This window comes from Mustelus asterias, chromosome 10 (genome assembly GCF_964213995.1).
Source record: "Mustelus asterias chromosome 10, sMusAst1.hap1.1, whole genome shotgun sequence".
Lineage (NCBI taxonomy): Eukaryota > Metazoa > Chordata > Chondrichthyes > Carcharhiniformes > Triakidae > Mustelus > Mustelus asterias.
The window spans coordinates 75,500,756-75,517,302 of record NC_135810.1 but is presented as its reverse complement, the minus strand read 5'-3'; the positions used below and the strand labels follow the sequence as shown (position 1 = coordinate 75,517,302).

General features: G+C 44.6%; 1 protein-coding gene across 1 annotated transcript in view; it reads right to left on the bottom strand.

Moving 5' to 3' along the window:
* The window catches only part of LOC144499686 (transmembrane protein 182-like), a 75,310-nt gene that overhangs the window by 39,439 nt on the left and 19,324 nt on the right, over nucleotides 1-16,547 (bottom strand). The window contains exon 2 of the mRNA XM_078221958.1: nucleotides 15,098-15,235. Within this exon, the coding sequence (XP_078078084.1) occupies nucleotides 15,098-15,235 (138 nt within the window). The remainder of the gene's footprint in view (nucleotides 1-15,097; nucleotides 15,236-16,547) is intronic.

Here is a 16,547-nt window from a genome sequence, read left to right as displayed (position 1 = left end):
CACTGCAATGCTTTCAGAACCATATGCCAAGTAACATGAAAGAGAAAACTGTCAGGAGAGGAATACAATTTTAAAACTTTCCCTGCTTTTGAAGATATCATTCTAAAAATCTGAAGATCAGAGAAGATAGTTTAATTATATGAAGCAACAGGCTTCCTCACGGTCACAGTTAGACCATCCTGTTCTTACAAATGAAAGATACCGCAGATACTGGAAAAAACAAAAAATACTGGAAAAATTCAGGTTAGATGTGTGATAATTCAGTGAACATCCATCTGGCAAAGAAAGTTGGATTTAGTCTGTCTTCAAAATGGGCTCATTCACAAAACCCAGCATAACCTAGTTTTTTTAAGTTCATTCACATGGGCATCACTGGCTGGGCCAGCACTTACTGTCCATTCCTAATTGCCCTTGAACTGAGTTTCAGAAGACATTTAAAAGTCACCCACATTGCTGGAGTCACATTTAGGCCAGACCAGGCCTTTGCAACAGATGTTTGTGCTTAAGACAGCTGGGGTATTGTTTTTGCTAGGAACAGAATGGTCTTTCTTGTGCTTGTCCTTGATTGTATCAGATGACATGTGCTTGCTGAAATCTGTCTGCTGGAATTGTAAATTGTACAAAAGGGGACTGCCTTTTTGCTTGGCGTGCTTTTGCTAACTGACTCCCAGCACTGAATGGAAGTTACATAGCAAAGGTTTGCCAGCTTGCATATGTAAGCCAAATAAAGAACTTTTGAATCGGATAACAGTTGGTGTTTGCCTTTGTATCAGGGACGGAAGTGTCTCACGAAAACGAACTTAACATAGTTCCCTCCACCACAGGTGAAAACTGGCTCTTAAGTATGTGCCCTTACCTGTCCCCAATTAGTATCAGCTGCCCTTAATCATAACTGGAGCATGCACTCAGTTGTCACCGCATTTCCAACATTAACACCGTGGAGAGAGAAACAGGTCTGGCTTTTCACCTACTCAGGAGGCATTTAAGAATGGCAGATAAGACCATATACCAGGATTCCCATTTCCATTTCCAGCAATTTTAACCAGTGAGGAATAAGAGTGGGTTGAATATTAGAAGTAAAATATTGAAGGTTCAAACATATTTAGAAAGAATCCTGAAAGGAGGAGGAAAGCTTTATAATTGTATTAATTAGAGATAGCAGAATGGCTATAGGAAATAAGAGACACCAATCACACTCACAGTTGTACAGTCCAGGACCAAACTGGAGAAGTGAACAGGTGGAAGAAATAAGTTGGCAAATTCATAAAATGAGCAAACGATGTAGGGGGGTATTTTCCAGTCCTTCCTGCTGGGAGGATCGGTCCCGCTGAAGCCAACGCCTGCCATGGGTTCCCAAGCGGCTGGACAGGCGAGCCATGCAATTTACCATTGACTTCTGCGGGACTGGGACTGGGAGATCTTGTGTGTGCTGCCTCCACTGCGGGGGGGGGTGACCCACTTAGCAGGGACTGAAAAATTTGGGCCATAGAATAATAAACAGAAGCAACTTCGGCTGCAACTCCACCCCACCATCCTCCAATTCCCAAATAAGCTGGCAAAAAGAGGCAGTGGACAAGGAAATGGAAATTCAGATATTGCCATGTGCACTGGATTCCTTTCTGACCCAGAAACCAAGCCTTTCTCTATGATTGCAATTGAGAACCAATTAATGCCCACATAGGGACCTCATCCCACCAGCAACAGAATAGTGGTGGGAGAAGGTTATCCTGAATTGGCTAGTGGTGGATGGGGGAGGGGGTGTGTCCTTCCATAATGGGCCCCAGAGGGACATAGAAGGCCCTCTCCCCAAACTTTGAGAGTTCTCAGGTTGCTCTCCCCACATGGCCTCACAAATCCCAACCCCAATTCACTCAGCCAGGCCTGCCAATTTGGCGCGTGGTAGGACCACCAGTCATTTACCCAAATTTCAATCCAATGCCACACCCCACTGTTCCAGAGTCCTGGAAGTTTCTGGCCTCTGATTGATTGGCAACTCTCTGAGACAGCAGCAGCTATCCCTGAGGGGTGGTATTCCTAGGTCCAGTCCAACGACAAGCCAATTCTAAATTGTCCATCAAATGGGTGCAGGCCAACTGGTGCTGCCACTTGTCGAGTCCACCTCCCCGATCTCCACTGACGTTTTATCTGGCAGAGCAGGGAATCTAGCACCTTGCATAATACCACCCACAGAATGGATACAGCACAAAGGAGACCATTCAGCCTGTCCTGTCCATTCTGTGTAGGGGTCATACTAGATGACTTGATCCTACACAGGCCCTCTGTAGGATCAAGTCATCTAGTATGACCCCTACACTTTCCTGATAGCCCTGCACATCTTTCGTTTCCGGATAATGATCCAGTTCCCTTTTGAATGCCTCAGTTGAACCTACCTCCATTACAGTCTGTGGAATTGAATTCCAGATCCAAACCATTCACTGCATGAAAATGTTTTTCCTCAGGTCAACATCACCTCTTTTGCCAATTACCTTAAATCTCTGCCCTCTTGTTCTCAATCCTTCCACCAAAAAAACAGTTTCCCCCTACCTACTCTATCCAGACCCCTCACGATCTTGAACTGCTCAATCTTTTCTTCTCCAATCTGACGATGTTGATTTTATTTATTTTGTTGAACACAAAAAATATCCCTGAGCTCTTTATTGCTTGTCCAATCAGGAACTTTGTTGCATACATAACTGGGAATGGCAGGTCTCCTGTTATTCTGGCTGCTGACTCAGAGCTTGTAACACTTTATGAACTTAAATACAGCTTGGAAATAAAAAGGGAATCTGGTGAAGGGATACTGGTCTCTGCTGACTTGTTTCAGTGGTGATGAGGGAAAAAAAGACACGAAGGAAATTGCTTGCTAACAGCCATGATGCATTGGGGGTAAGCCATTGTCAGGCATCATGCCTCTGTTTGGGAAACTGGACTCTTTGTCCCTGCTTTGAGGGACTGGGCCCAATTCGTAGAACAAATACATTTTTTTTTGAGCTAATGACATAGGGCCCAATTGCACGCAAACTTGGTAAAGTCGGGCATGAGCCGATTTGCGCAATGCGCGCCTGCGCCGATGTCCACTTCACCACAAGGCCCGAAAATGGCCATGATCCGAATTGCGCCCGAAACGTGCGCAACGGTGATTTAAATGTATTTGCATGCATTTAAATTGAATTAATGGGCTGCCCGCCCAATTTTATCAGCATTTCCCCCTTTACCATCGCATTCGCGCGTCCAGATTCGGAGCGAAACAGACATGCTCAGCAAAGGTCTGTTTCGGTCGCTCCAGTTTCTGAAAAGGGGTAAGTTCAGAGTTTCCAATGGCTCTCTGACTCAGATCGATTGGGGGAGGGGGGGGAAAAGGGAAAGGGAAGTGGGCCAGATCATTCTCTGGTGGGGGAGGGGGGTCATGATGTGGAGATGCCGGCGTTGGACTGGGGTAGACACAGTAAGAAGTTTAACAACACCAGGTTAAAGTCCAACAGGTTTATTTGGTAGGTGTGGCTTTTGCTACCAAATAAACTGTTGGACTTTAACCTGGTGTTGTTAAACATCTTACTGGGGAGGGGGGGTGGCAGAAGGAGGGTGGCCTGATCATTCTCTGGTGGGGGGGAGAGGGAGGAGGGGGGCCAGATTGCTTTCTGTTGGGGAGGTGGAGGGGGGGGCGGCGGGGGGGGGGGGGGGGGGGGGGGGGGGGGGTGGAGGCCAGATGGTTTCCTGGCAGGGGGAGGAGGAGGGGTGCCAGATCGTTCTCTGGTGGGGGGGGGGGGGGGGGGGGGGGGGGGGGGGGGCAGGGGGCCCGCTGCCAGTCTGTGGGCGGCCGGTGGGGTGGAAGGGGAGCAGAGGGTCGCAATGGTCTGGGTAGCAGGCGGGGTGGGTGAATAAGGGGGACAGTTATGTTGTCGGGGATGGAACGATGTCTGTGGGGGCCATCGCTCCCACTTTCCACTGGCGGTCTGCTTTATCCACTTTTTGCAGCCCGGGGAGCAATGTGACAGGGGAGCGATTTTCAATTTTTTTTTCACTGCGTATGCACAGTTCAAAGCTCCAATCGGAGCTGCAGCATTTTGGGTGTGATAATCCCCCGCCCACAGCGTGATTCTGACCCGCAATTCTTTTTTCAGGCTAAGTATGTATGGGGGTGCCTGAGAACAGGCTTACAAGTCGGATCTGAATTGCGCCCAGATTCAGCACTTAGAATCAAAATGGTAAATTCGGGCACATAGTGTCAGATAAAAAGCAATGGGCCATCCTTCTGACTGTGTGGACTGTTGCCATTTGCCATTATGTACAGCTTAATTTTCTTGGAGGCCACAGGTACCAAAACCTTCCCGCCTTTAAGGGCGGCACGGTAGCACAGTGGTTAGCACTGCTGCTTCACAGCTCCAGGGTCCCGGGTTCGATTCCCGGCTCGGGTCACTGTCTGTGTGGAGTTTGCACATTCTCCTCGTGTCTGCGTGGGTTTCCTCCGGGTGCTCCGGTTTCCTCCCACAGTCCAAAGATGTGCGGGTTAGGTTGATTGGCCAGGTTAAAAATTGCCCCTTAGAGTCCTGAGATGCGTAGGTCAGAGGGATTAGTGGGTAAATATGTGGGGGTAGGGCCTGGGTGGGATTGTGGTCAGTGCAGACTCGATGGGCCGAATGGCCTCCTTCTGCACTGTAGGGTTTCTATGATTTCTATGAATTGGTGGACCTAGTGAAAGAATATTAGGACCCTAAGCCACCCCTGATCCTGAGAAGGTACTGATTTTACTCAGCAATCTAGGAGATGGGGGAGTCTGTCACAAGTTTCTTAACAAGGTTGAGACATCCAGCAGAAGCTTGTGAATTTGGGTTGACACTAAATGAGATGTTAAGAGACCGATTGTTACTGTGAAAATCCCCTAGTTTCCACACTCCGGCGCCTGTTTGGGTACATTGAGGGAGAATTTAGCATGGCCCATTCACCTAACCAACACGTCTTTCAGACTGGGAGGAAACCCATGCAGACATGGTGAGAATGTGCAGACTCCACACAGTGAACCAAGCTGGGAATCGAACCTAGGTCCCTTATACTTAATCAAGAATGAGGATTTATACAGGGGAACCACTGAAAGTTGTGGGTATGACTTTTCTTCCTGTTTCTTATGAAAAGCAACTGGTTAGGCTACCATTAATGGTAGTGGAGGGGTTGGTGGAGAGAAATCCACCTGGATTGGGTGAACATTCTCCAGTTGGAAAACAATCGCTTGAGCGAAGTCCTGCTAAAATGCCAGAAGTTTTCTGAGAAGTGCTAGGAACAATAAAAGGAGTCAAAGCGACATTACATCAATCCGGACGCAGTTCCAAAATTTTGAAAGGTTCACCCGGTTGTATTTGCTAGGAGAGAAAGTGGAAACAAATTAAAAGATTGGAACGAGGAGGTATAACAAAACTTGTCCAGTTTGCGGAATGGGCAGCACCTGTGGTGCCTATTATGAAGCCAGATGGTTCAGTCTGTCTTTGTGGAGACTTCAAACAAGCAATCAACTGGTTTTCACAACTGACCCCGCTCTTCGGAGGCTGCAGTGGCGACTTCAGGCTTTTATTTTGCAGGTCGGTTACAGCGCGGATGCATACAAATGCATTTAAATCATCGGGCCGCCCGATTCGGGCGCGGGCCGGACCCACGCCCGAATCGGGTGTCGGTAAAGGCGCGATCTGCTCGGATCACATTAAAGGCCCAACGCCCAACTTTACCGCGATTTCAAATCAGGCCCATTATTCATCATTCTTTCTGGGACAGAGAACAGACATTGGCTGTGCTGTCAGCTTGCAAGGAACCCGAGTTCCTTGAAGGATAAAGTATTGTCAGACTGTCTTCCTTGCTTGCTGTTAAGTATATTTTACATTTTACTTCATAAATTCTGCTCAATTCACAAATACTAGTTGTTTGTACCTCGTTAGGTCAAGCACAATTAAGGAACCCTTTGCCATAGATTAAACATTCGGAGCTTGTGATTTTGTTTAAAAGACTTTTATACTCCAAAATCCCTAAATCTTATATAACTCCAGTGTATATCATCCTCCTATTTGAAACAAGCAATCATCACTAATCTGTTTCCTGTCACTCAGCAAATTTCATATCCAGATTGCTGGTGTCCCTTTTATTCCATGAGCTCCAACTTTGCCTGCTTTGTGGCAATTTATCAAATGACTTTTAGAAGTCCACATGCATAACAACAATAGTATTATCTTTATCAACTGCTTCCTGATCAAAAAGCTCCAGCAAGTTAATTAAACACAATTTGTCCTTAGCCAATTCCAAGCTGGCTTAACCTATATTTACCTAAGTGATAATTAATGCTGTCTCAACTTATCATTTTTATGGCTTCCACAACCATCAGGGCTAAATTGACTGGCCTTTAGCTGCTGGACTCTCTTTACAACTACTTTTGTACAAGAGTGTATAACATTTTCAATTCTCTACTCCTGTGGCACCACTACTGAGTCTAAAGATGATTGGAAAATTATGGTCAGTACTTCTGCAATTTCCACTCATTTCTCTCAGTATTCACCTCATCAGATTCTGATGCCTTTATTAATTAGCCTATGCAATACCTTTTTCTTATTTTTAAATATTTCAAGTGTCTCCTCTTTCACCATGATCTGGGCAGTAGCCAGGGAGCTCTCTATTAGCCCCACTTTTCCCCTTCATGAGAATATAACTTGACGGTAATCTTTTTTTTAAAGCTAGTCCTTTGCTCAGTTACAATTTTGCCTGCCAATCTTCGATTCCAATTTTTCAGGGCAAGATGCATTCTTATCCCACTGAAGTCGCCTTTCCCCTAGTTAATTATTCTTATTCTGGATTGTCATTTCTCCTTTTTCATAACCAACCTAAACTTTATGAGACAATGATCACTGTCGCCTAAATTTTCTTCTACTGACACTTGATACACTTCATTCCCATGAACCAGATCCATCAATGCCTCCTTTCTTATTGGACTGGAAACATATCGGTGTAGAAAATTCTCCTGAACACACTCTAGAAACTCTAGCCCTTCTCCACCCTTTACACCATTACCATCCCAGTCTACATTTGGATAAAATCCCCATTATACCTGCTCTATAATTCTTGCACTTCTCTGTAATTTTTCTACAAGTCTTTTGTGCTACATCTATACAAATAGTTAGTAGCCTATACTTTCTAAGTACTGTCTCAAAAATCTCTGCTGAATGCACTTTAAGAATTTCAGTCCCTCCTAAACCTTTCACACTCTGCCTAGCCCAATTAAGGTAAAGGAAGTTGCAATCCCCTACTATTATTACCCTATAATTTTTACACTTCTCTGAAGTGTGTGCTCTTCAATCTCCCTGACTCTGTTTGGGGGTCTATACTACACTCCCAGCAATGTGATTACCCCCTTTTTTGTTTCAAGTTCCACCCATATGGCCTCAGTTGAGGAGCCAGCTAGGATGTCATCCTTTGACTCCTTGAACAATTTTACGACACCAACCTCTTACACCCCACCATCACTCCTAAAGATTCTACATCCTGGAATATTAAGCTGTCTGTCCTGCCCCTCCCTTAACCATGTCTCTATGATAGCAATAATATCACACTCCCATGTGTTAATCAATGCCCTTAATTCAACAGGCTTACTCATAACATCCTTGCATTAAAATAAATGCCATCCCAGCTTTGCCATATTTCCTTGCTCCTTAACATGTCTATCTTTGCTCTGCCTTCTGACTAAGTTTTTCTTCTATGTTTAGCTGCGCATAACCTCAACTGTACCTCCACTCTGCAATACATCCTCCTGCGACATTAGTTTAACACACCCCACCGCTCCCCTCCCCCCCACCCCTCCCCTCCCCCCCACCCCCCCAAAACAACAGCAATAGCAAACCTCCCCGAAAGAGCATTGGTACCATTCCAATTCAGGTGTAACTTGTACAGGTCCCACCTTTCCCAGAAACAGAACCAGTGAACCCAAAAACTAAAGCTCTCCCTCCTGAACCATCTCTTCAGCCACATGTTCATCTGCTCTATCTTTCTATTCATACACTCACTAGCACATGACACAGAGAGTAATGCAGAGATTACAACCTTTGAGGTCCTGCTTTTCATACTGCTGCCTAGCTCCCTAAATTCTTGCTGCAGGGCATCATTCCTCTTTCTGCCTATGTCGTTGGTACCAACGTGAACCACGACCTCTGACTGTTCACCCTCCCCTTTTAAAATGCCCTGCAGCCAGTCAGTGACATCCTTGACCCTGACACCAGGGAGGCAGCATACCATCTTGAAGTCTGTAACCACAAAAAACGCCTGTCTGCACCCCTCACTATTGAGTCTCCTATCACTATTGTTCCCCTGCTCTTACTCCCACCCACCTCCCACCCCCTTTGGGCAGCTGAGCCACCTACAGTACCGTGAACTTGGCTCTGGCACTCCCCAGAGGAACTGTCACACTCACCATTTTCCAATATAGAAAAGGTGGTTATTGAGTGAGATGCACTCTGGGGCTTTCCTGACTACCTGCCTGCCCTCCGTCTGACTGGTGGTCACCCATTCCCTCTCTGACAGCATTTCCTTGAGGTGCAGGCTGACCACATCTAAAAATCTGCCATCCACGAACCTCTCAGGCTTGTGAATGCACCGCTGTGCCTTTGGCTGATGCTCAAGCTCTGAAACCCACTCTCAGGCACTTCCTGCAAATGTGGTCATCCACACTGCAAGAAGTGTCTGGGAATTCCCACAAGTTGCAGGCTGTGCAAAACATGGGACTGAACTCCCCCGTCATACTTTAAGTTAAAAGATTCTTATGCTAAATTTATTTCAAGTAGAAGAATTATTTAAGTTATTTTTTTGAAAAAGCTAGAACTTTCTTTTTCTCCTTAATGTAGCTTTAAATTGGAGAAAAACAATTTACCCTTATCATTAATCGAAAAGTAGTTTGTGCCTGTCTTTAATCGGGGAGGTGATAGTCTAGTGATATTATTCACTGGACTACTAATCCAGAAACTCTGTGAACCTTCTGGGACCTGGGTTCAAATCCTGCCACGGCAGATGGTGGAATTTGGACTCAATTAAAAATGTCATTGATTATGTCCTTTTAGGGAAGGAAATCTGCTGTCCTTACCTGATCTCACGTACATGTGACTCCAGAGGCACAGCAATGTGGTTGACTCTGAACTGCTCTCAGAAAGCTCACCAGCGCCTTCTCAAGGGCAAATAGGGATGGGCAATAAATGCTGGCCAGCCAGCAATGCCCATGTCTCATTTAAATACATGCAAGTTCTTTTTTTTCCCTCTACTGCTGTTACATCAATGCAAAATTGGTTGGCACAGTGGTTAGCACTGATGCCTGACAGCACCAGGGACCTGGGTTCAATTCCCACCTTGGGTGACTGTTTGTCTGTGTGTAGTTTGCACGTTCTCCCCGTGTTATTGTAGGTTTCATCCCACAGTCCAAAGATGTGCAGGTTAGATACATTGGCCATGTTAAATTGCCACTTAGTGTCCAAAGATGAGTGGTTTAGAGGAGGATTATCTGGGTAAATATATGGGGTTTTGGGATAAGGCCTGGATGGGATACTCTGTTAGAGAGTCATTGCAGACTTGATGGGCTAAATGGCCTCTTTCTGCACTGAAGAGATTCTATGAAAATGAGGCTTTAGGCAAAGCTAAATTGGATTGAATTCCCCTTCATAACTAGGCTTGAAGTTATAGAGTCATAGAGGTTTACAGCATGGAAAGTGGTCCTTCGGCCCAACTTGTCCAAGCTGCCCTTTTTTTTAAACCTCTAAGCTAGTCCCAATTGCCCGTGTTTGGCCCATATCCCTCTATACCCATCTTACCCATGTAACTGTCTAAACGCTTTTTAAAAGACCTGCCTGTACTACTACCTCTGGCAGCTTGTTCCAGACACTAACACAGGTTAAAATAAATGTTTGGTTGTAAAGCTAAATATCTGTCCAATTTATACAGGGTTACTTAATATAGGTCTTCACTTAATTTCCTGACACCTGAACACACTCATGAGAATGAGCCAGTTAACCAAAAAATATGCCCATTGCTTTCAAATTCAATATAGTAATTACAGTTGTAATATAGCCTCATTCATTTGAATCACAATTTACTAGATTCAACAGTCAAAATTCCTGTCTTTATTGATTTTGCAAAAGCAGTGGCATGAGTAAAAATTAATGTTCCACATATACTCAGTTCTACTTGAGAAATATAGAAACATAGAAGATAGGAGCAGGCGGAAGCCATTTGGCCCTTTGAGCCTGCACCGCCAATCATTACGATCATGGCTGATCGTCCAACTCAATAGCCTAATCCTGCTTTCTCCTCATAACCTTTGATCCCATTCGTCCCAAAAACTATATCTAGCCGCCTCTTGAATATATTCAATGTTTTGGCATCAACTACTTCCTGCGGCAATGAATTCCACAGGCTCACCACTCTTTGGGTGAAGAAATGTCTCTTCACCTCCGTCCTAAATGGTCTACCCTGAATCCTCACACTGTGACCTCTGGTTCTGGGCTCCCCCACCATCAGGAACATTCTCCCTGCATCTACCCTGTCTAGTCCTATTGGAATTTTATAAGTCCCTGAGATCCCCCTTCATTCGCCTGAACTCCTGTGAAAACAATTCTAACCTAGCCAATCTCTCCTCATACATCAGTCCCACCATCCCTGGAATCAGCCTAGTAAACCTTTCTTATGCATTTATCTAGGGCAGGAAATATAACCAAAGGTCTAAACGGAGAACTGGTTCAAACTAATTGGATAAATAGACTGAAAAATATCATGATAAATAAACAGTAGGAAACATTTAAAGAGGTAATTCAAAATGATCAACAAAAATACATTCCATTGAAAAACATGACTGATCCATGCGTGACTTACTCTGGCAATTAAGGATAGCATTAGATTGAAAGATGAGGCTTCTACTGTGGCAAAGGACAGTAAGAAGCCTGAGGATTGAGTGTGTTTGAGGATTCATGAAAAGAATAGAATATAAAAATAGAATGTGAAAGTAAACCAGGGAGGAATACAAAAACAATTTATAAGAGCAATTACAAGCATAACAAAAAAGGGAGTAGCTCCTCATAAAGTAAATATTGCTCCCTTTAGAGGCAAAGACAGGAGAAATTATTGCAGGGACATTAAAAATATTTTGCACCTGTCCTCACAGAAGACATGTTACATACAGAAATACAGAGTAACCGAGGAGCTAAAAAGTCAGGAAATTAAGGTAAATAGCGTCAGCAGAGAACAAGTATTGTAGAAATCTATCAGGCCTCTAACAAACACCCAAGAAATTATGGCCTACATCCTGGGGTTCTAATAGGGGTAACTGCAAAGATAGTGGATGCACTCAATATGACTTTGCAAAATTTCCCAGATTCTAGATAGTCCCAACAGATTGGAATCTGCTATCGAAGGAAGGAGGCGAAGAGAAAACAGGGAACTACGGGCCAGTTAGCCTGACATTAGTCATTGGAAAATGTTGAAACCGATTATGTACGAAGTCTTAACATTTATCATCAGACAAAGTCAACATGGTATTACAAAAGGAAAATCGTGCTTGATGAATTTATTTATGTTTTTTTTTGAGGATTGAACTAGTGGGTGGATAAAGAAGAACTGGATTTCCAAACAGCTGTCAAAAAATGCCACACAGAGTTAATACATATGATAAGAGCTCATGGAGTTGGGGGAAATCTATTAGCAAGGATAGAGGGTTACCTGACAGACAAAAAGCAGAAACGAAGGATATATTGGGTATTTTCAAGTTGGCAGGCTGTGATTAATAGAATGCAACAAGGATCTGTGTAATGGCCTCAGCTATTTACAATCTATATGAAAGATGAAGAGACCAAGAGTAATACATATAGGTGGAATATAGGTGCAGCAGGTGATCAAGAAGGCAAATGGAATGTTGGCCTATATCGCGAAGGGGATGGAGTATAAAAGCAGGGAGGTCTTGCTGCAATTGTACAAGCTACTGGTGAGGCCGCAACTAGAGTTGAAAAGAATAGAATATTTGCAACTAGTGTGCAATTTTGGTCCCCTTATTTGCCGAAGGATATATTGGCCTTGGAGGGAGTACAGAGAAGGTTCACCAGGTTGATACCGGGCATGAGGGGGTTAGCTTATGAGGAGAGATTGAGTAGATTGGGCCTGTACTCGTTGGAGTTTAGAAGGCTGAGGGGAGATCTTATAGAGACATATAAGATAATGAAAGGGCTAGACAGGGTAGAGGCAGAGAGATTCTTTCCACTTAGAAAGGAAACAAGAACGAGAGGACACAGCCACAAAATATGGGGGAGTCAGTTTAGAACAGAGTTGAGGAGGAACTTCTTCTCTCAGAGGGTAGTGAATCTCTGGAATTCTGTGCCCATTGAAGCAGTGGAGGCTACCTCGTTAAATATGTTTAAGTCACAGGTAGATAGATTTCTGATCAATAAGGGAATTAAGGGTTATGGGGAGCGGGCGGGTAAGTGGAACTAAACCACTATCAGATCAGCCATGATCTTATTGAATGGCAGGGCAGGCTCGAGGGGCTAGATGGCCTACTCCTGCTCCTATTTCTTATGTTCTTATGTTCTTATCTAAGTTTGCTGTGTGGGAATGTAAGCTGGGAGGAAGCCACAGAATATCTACAGAAAGAGAGAGAAAGGTTACGTGAGTAGGCACGTAGATGGCAGATAGAGTGTTACGTAGAAAGAACAAAGAAAATTACAGCATAGGAATAGGCCCTTCGGCCCTCCAAGCCTGCATCAACCATGCTGCCTGACTGAACTAAAACCCCCTACCCTTCCGGGGACCATATCCCTCTATTCCCATCCTATTCATGTATTTGTCAAAACGCTCCTTGAAAGTCACCATCGTATCTGCTTCCACGACCTCCCTGCGCAACGAGTTTCAGGCACCCACCACCCTCTGTGTAAAAAACTTGCCTCATACATCTCCTTTAAACGTTGCCCCTCGCACCTTAAACCTATGCCCCCTAGTAATTGACTCTTCCACCCTGGGAAAAAGCTTCTGACTATCCACTCAGTCCATGCCTCTTATAATCTTGTCGACTTCTATCAGGTCGCCCCTCAACCTCCGTCGTTCCAGTGAGAACAAGCCAAGTTTCTCCAACCTCTCCTCATAGCTAATGCCCCCTATGCCAGGCAACATCCTCGTAAATCTTTTCCGTACCCTCTCCAAAGCCTCCACAACCTTCTGGCAATGTGGCGACCAGAATTGAACACTATGTTCCAAGTGCAGCCTAACTAAGGTTCTATAAAGTTGCAACATGACTTGCCAATTTTTAAACTCAATGCCCTGGCTGATGAAGGCAAGCATGCCATATGCCTTCTTGACTACCTTCTCCACCTGTGTTGCCACTTTCAGTGACCTGTGTACCTGTACACCCAGATTCCTCTGCTTATCAATACTCTTAAGGGTTCTGCCATTTAGTGTATATTTCCTCTCTGTATTAGACCTTCCAAAATGCATTACTTCACATTTGTCTGGATTAAACTCCATCTGCCAGCTCTCCGCCCAAGTCTCCAACCGATCTATATCCTGCTGTATCCTCTGATGGTCCTCATTGCTATCCGCAAATCCACCAACCTTTGTGTTGTCCACAAACTTACTAATCAAACCAGTTACATTTTCCTCCAAATCATTTATATATATTGCAAACAGCAAAGGTCCCAGCACTGATCCCTGAGGAATGGCACTTGTCACAGCCCTCCATTCAGAAACACACCCTTCCACTGTTACCCTCTGTCTTCTATGACCGAACCAGTTCTGTATCCACCTTGCCAGTTCACAAACTGATCCCATGCAACTTCACTTCTGCTCCAGTCTGCCATGAGGGACCTTGTCAAAGGCCTTACTGAAGTCCATGTAGACAGCATCCACTGCCCTACCGTCATCAATCATCTTTGTCACTTCCTCGAAAAACTTGATCAAGTTAGTGAGACACAACCTCCCCTTCATAAAACTATGTTGCCTCTCGCTAATACGTCCACTTATTTCTAAGTGGGAGTAAATCCTGTCTCGAAAAATCCTCTCCAATAATTTCCCTTACACTGTTGTAAGGCTCACCGGTCTGTAATTACCTGGATTATTCTTGCTACCCTTCTTAAACAAAGGAACAACATTGGCTATTCTCCAATCCTCTGGGACCTCCCCTGTAGCCAGTGAGAATACAAAGGTTTCTCTCAAGGCCCCAGCAATTTCCTCCCTTGCCTCTCTCAGTATTCTGGGATATATCCCATCAGGCCCTGGGGACTTGTCTACCTTAATGTTTCTCAAGAACCCCAATACCTCCTTTTTGATCTCAACTATCTCAAACTATCTACACACCCTCGCCCAGACTCATCATCCACCAAGTCCTTCTCGTTGGTGAATACTGACGCAAAGTACTCATTTAATACCTCGCCCATTTCCTCCGGCTCTACACATAGATTCCCTCCCCTGCCGTTGAGTGGGCCAACTCTCTCCCTGGCTATCCTCTTGCTCTTTATATATGCATAAAAAGCCTTGGGATTTTCCTTAATCCCGCTGGCCAATGATTTTTTGTGACCTCTTTTAGCCCTCCTTACTCCTTGCTTAAGTTTCTTTCTACTTTCCTTGTATTCCACACTTGCTTCGTGTGTTCCCAGCCTCCTAGCCTTGACAATTGCTTCCTTTTTTTGTCGAGGCTCACAATATCTCTCATTATCCAAGGTTCGCAAAACTTGCCATACTTGTCCTTCATCCTTACAGAAAAGATCTGAGGTTATTCTTCTTGGTAGTAAAAATAAAAAAGCAGAATACTCAAGATGTGAAACTTTTAAGTTTTAATGTTCAGATCTCCCCTCCCCCTTCCACTGGCGAGATTCGCATGACGGCTTCAGTTCTGCAGTGTGCCATATATTCTCATTACTTGCCTCGCTGGAAAAAAAAGCGAGAAAACCTAACGTTTTTCCTCACTCGTTAAATGCTTAGAATTTCTGAGAAATTCGCCTATGTAGAGACGTAGGGCAGCTGGGTGGCTGTTGTACTACTGTCCAGCTTTTCTGATTAATAAATATCTTTTTATGTTACGAATGAAGTTCATGGAAGTACATCATTACAAACTTACCTGAAAATGGGTTCTCCCCGCGTTGTGCCTTCTTCGAGTCATAAAATATTCCTTTTTCTGGACAACTGGCTGCATCACTCCAGTTGAATTCCCTTTCTCACTGAAGTGATCCTGATTGGTTCCAGTTGAATTGGAGTGCTGCAACAAATTACAGGAAGGCATTAATAAAGCTTCCCAAATAAGCAAACAATTGACGAACTAAGTTCAATACAGAAAAATGTGAGGATAGTACATTTTGGTAGAAAGAATAGGGAGATGGTGTATTACTTGGAGGTTGCATGTTTAAATGGGGTAGAGGAACAAAGGGATCTCTGAGTAAAATTACAGCATTAAAAGTTATCATAGGTTAGCAGGGCCAAAATACAAACCAAACAAAGCACTAGGTTTAATTTCCAGAGGGCTAGAATTGAAAAGAAGGGAAGCTATGCTAAACTTGCATTGATGTGGAGATGCTGGCGTTGGACTGGGGTAAGCACAGTAAGAAGTCTCACAGGTTAAAGTCCAATAGGTTTATTTGGTAGCACAAGCTTTCGGAGTCTCGCTCCTTCCTCAGGTGAGTGAAGAGTTGTGTTCATAAACAGGGCATACAGAGACACAGACTCAATTTACAAGATAATGGTTGGAATGCGAGTCTTTACAGCTAATCAGGTCTTTACAGATACAGACAATGTGAGTGGAGAGAGGGTTAAGCACAGGTTAAAGAGGTGTGAATTGTCTCCAGCCAGGACAGTTAGTGAGATTTTGCGAGCCCAGACCATTGTCCGCAGCAAACTACCCAGCCTTCAGGAGAATAGGGACCATGACACAACTCAACCCTGCCACAGCAACCTCTGCAAGACGTGCCGGATCATTGACATGGATGCCATCATCTCACATGAGAACACCATCCACCAGGTACACAGTACATACTCTTGCAACTCGGCCAACGTTGTCTACCCGATACGCTGCAGGAAAGGATGTCCCGAGGCATGGTACATTGGTGAGTCCATGCAGACACAATGACAACAGATGAATGAACACCACTCGACAATCACCAGGCAGGAGTGCTCTCTTCCTGACGGGGAACACTTCAGCAGTCGCGGGCATTCAGCCTCTGATCTTCGGGTTCGCATTCTCCAAGGCGGCCTTCACAACACACAACACAGAATCGCCGAGTGAAAACTGATAGCCAAGTTCCGCACACATGAGGACGGCCTCAACCGGGATCTTGAGTTCATGTCACACTATCTATAACCCCCACGACTTGCCTGGGCCTGCAAAATCTCACTAACTGTCCTGGTTGGAGAAAATTCACACCTCTTTAACCTGTGGTTAACCCTCTCTCCACTCACATTGTCTATACCTGTAAAGACTCGCATTGCATCTTGTAAATTGAAAATGTGTCTATGTATGCCCTGTTTGTGAACACAACTCTTCACTCACCTGAGGAAGAAGCAACACTCAGAAAGCT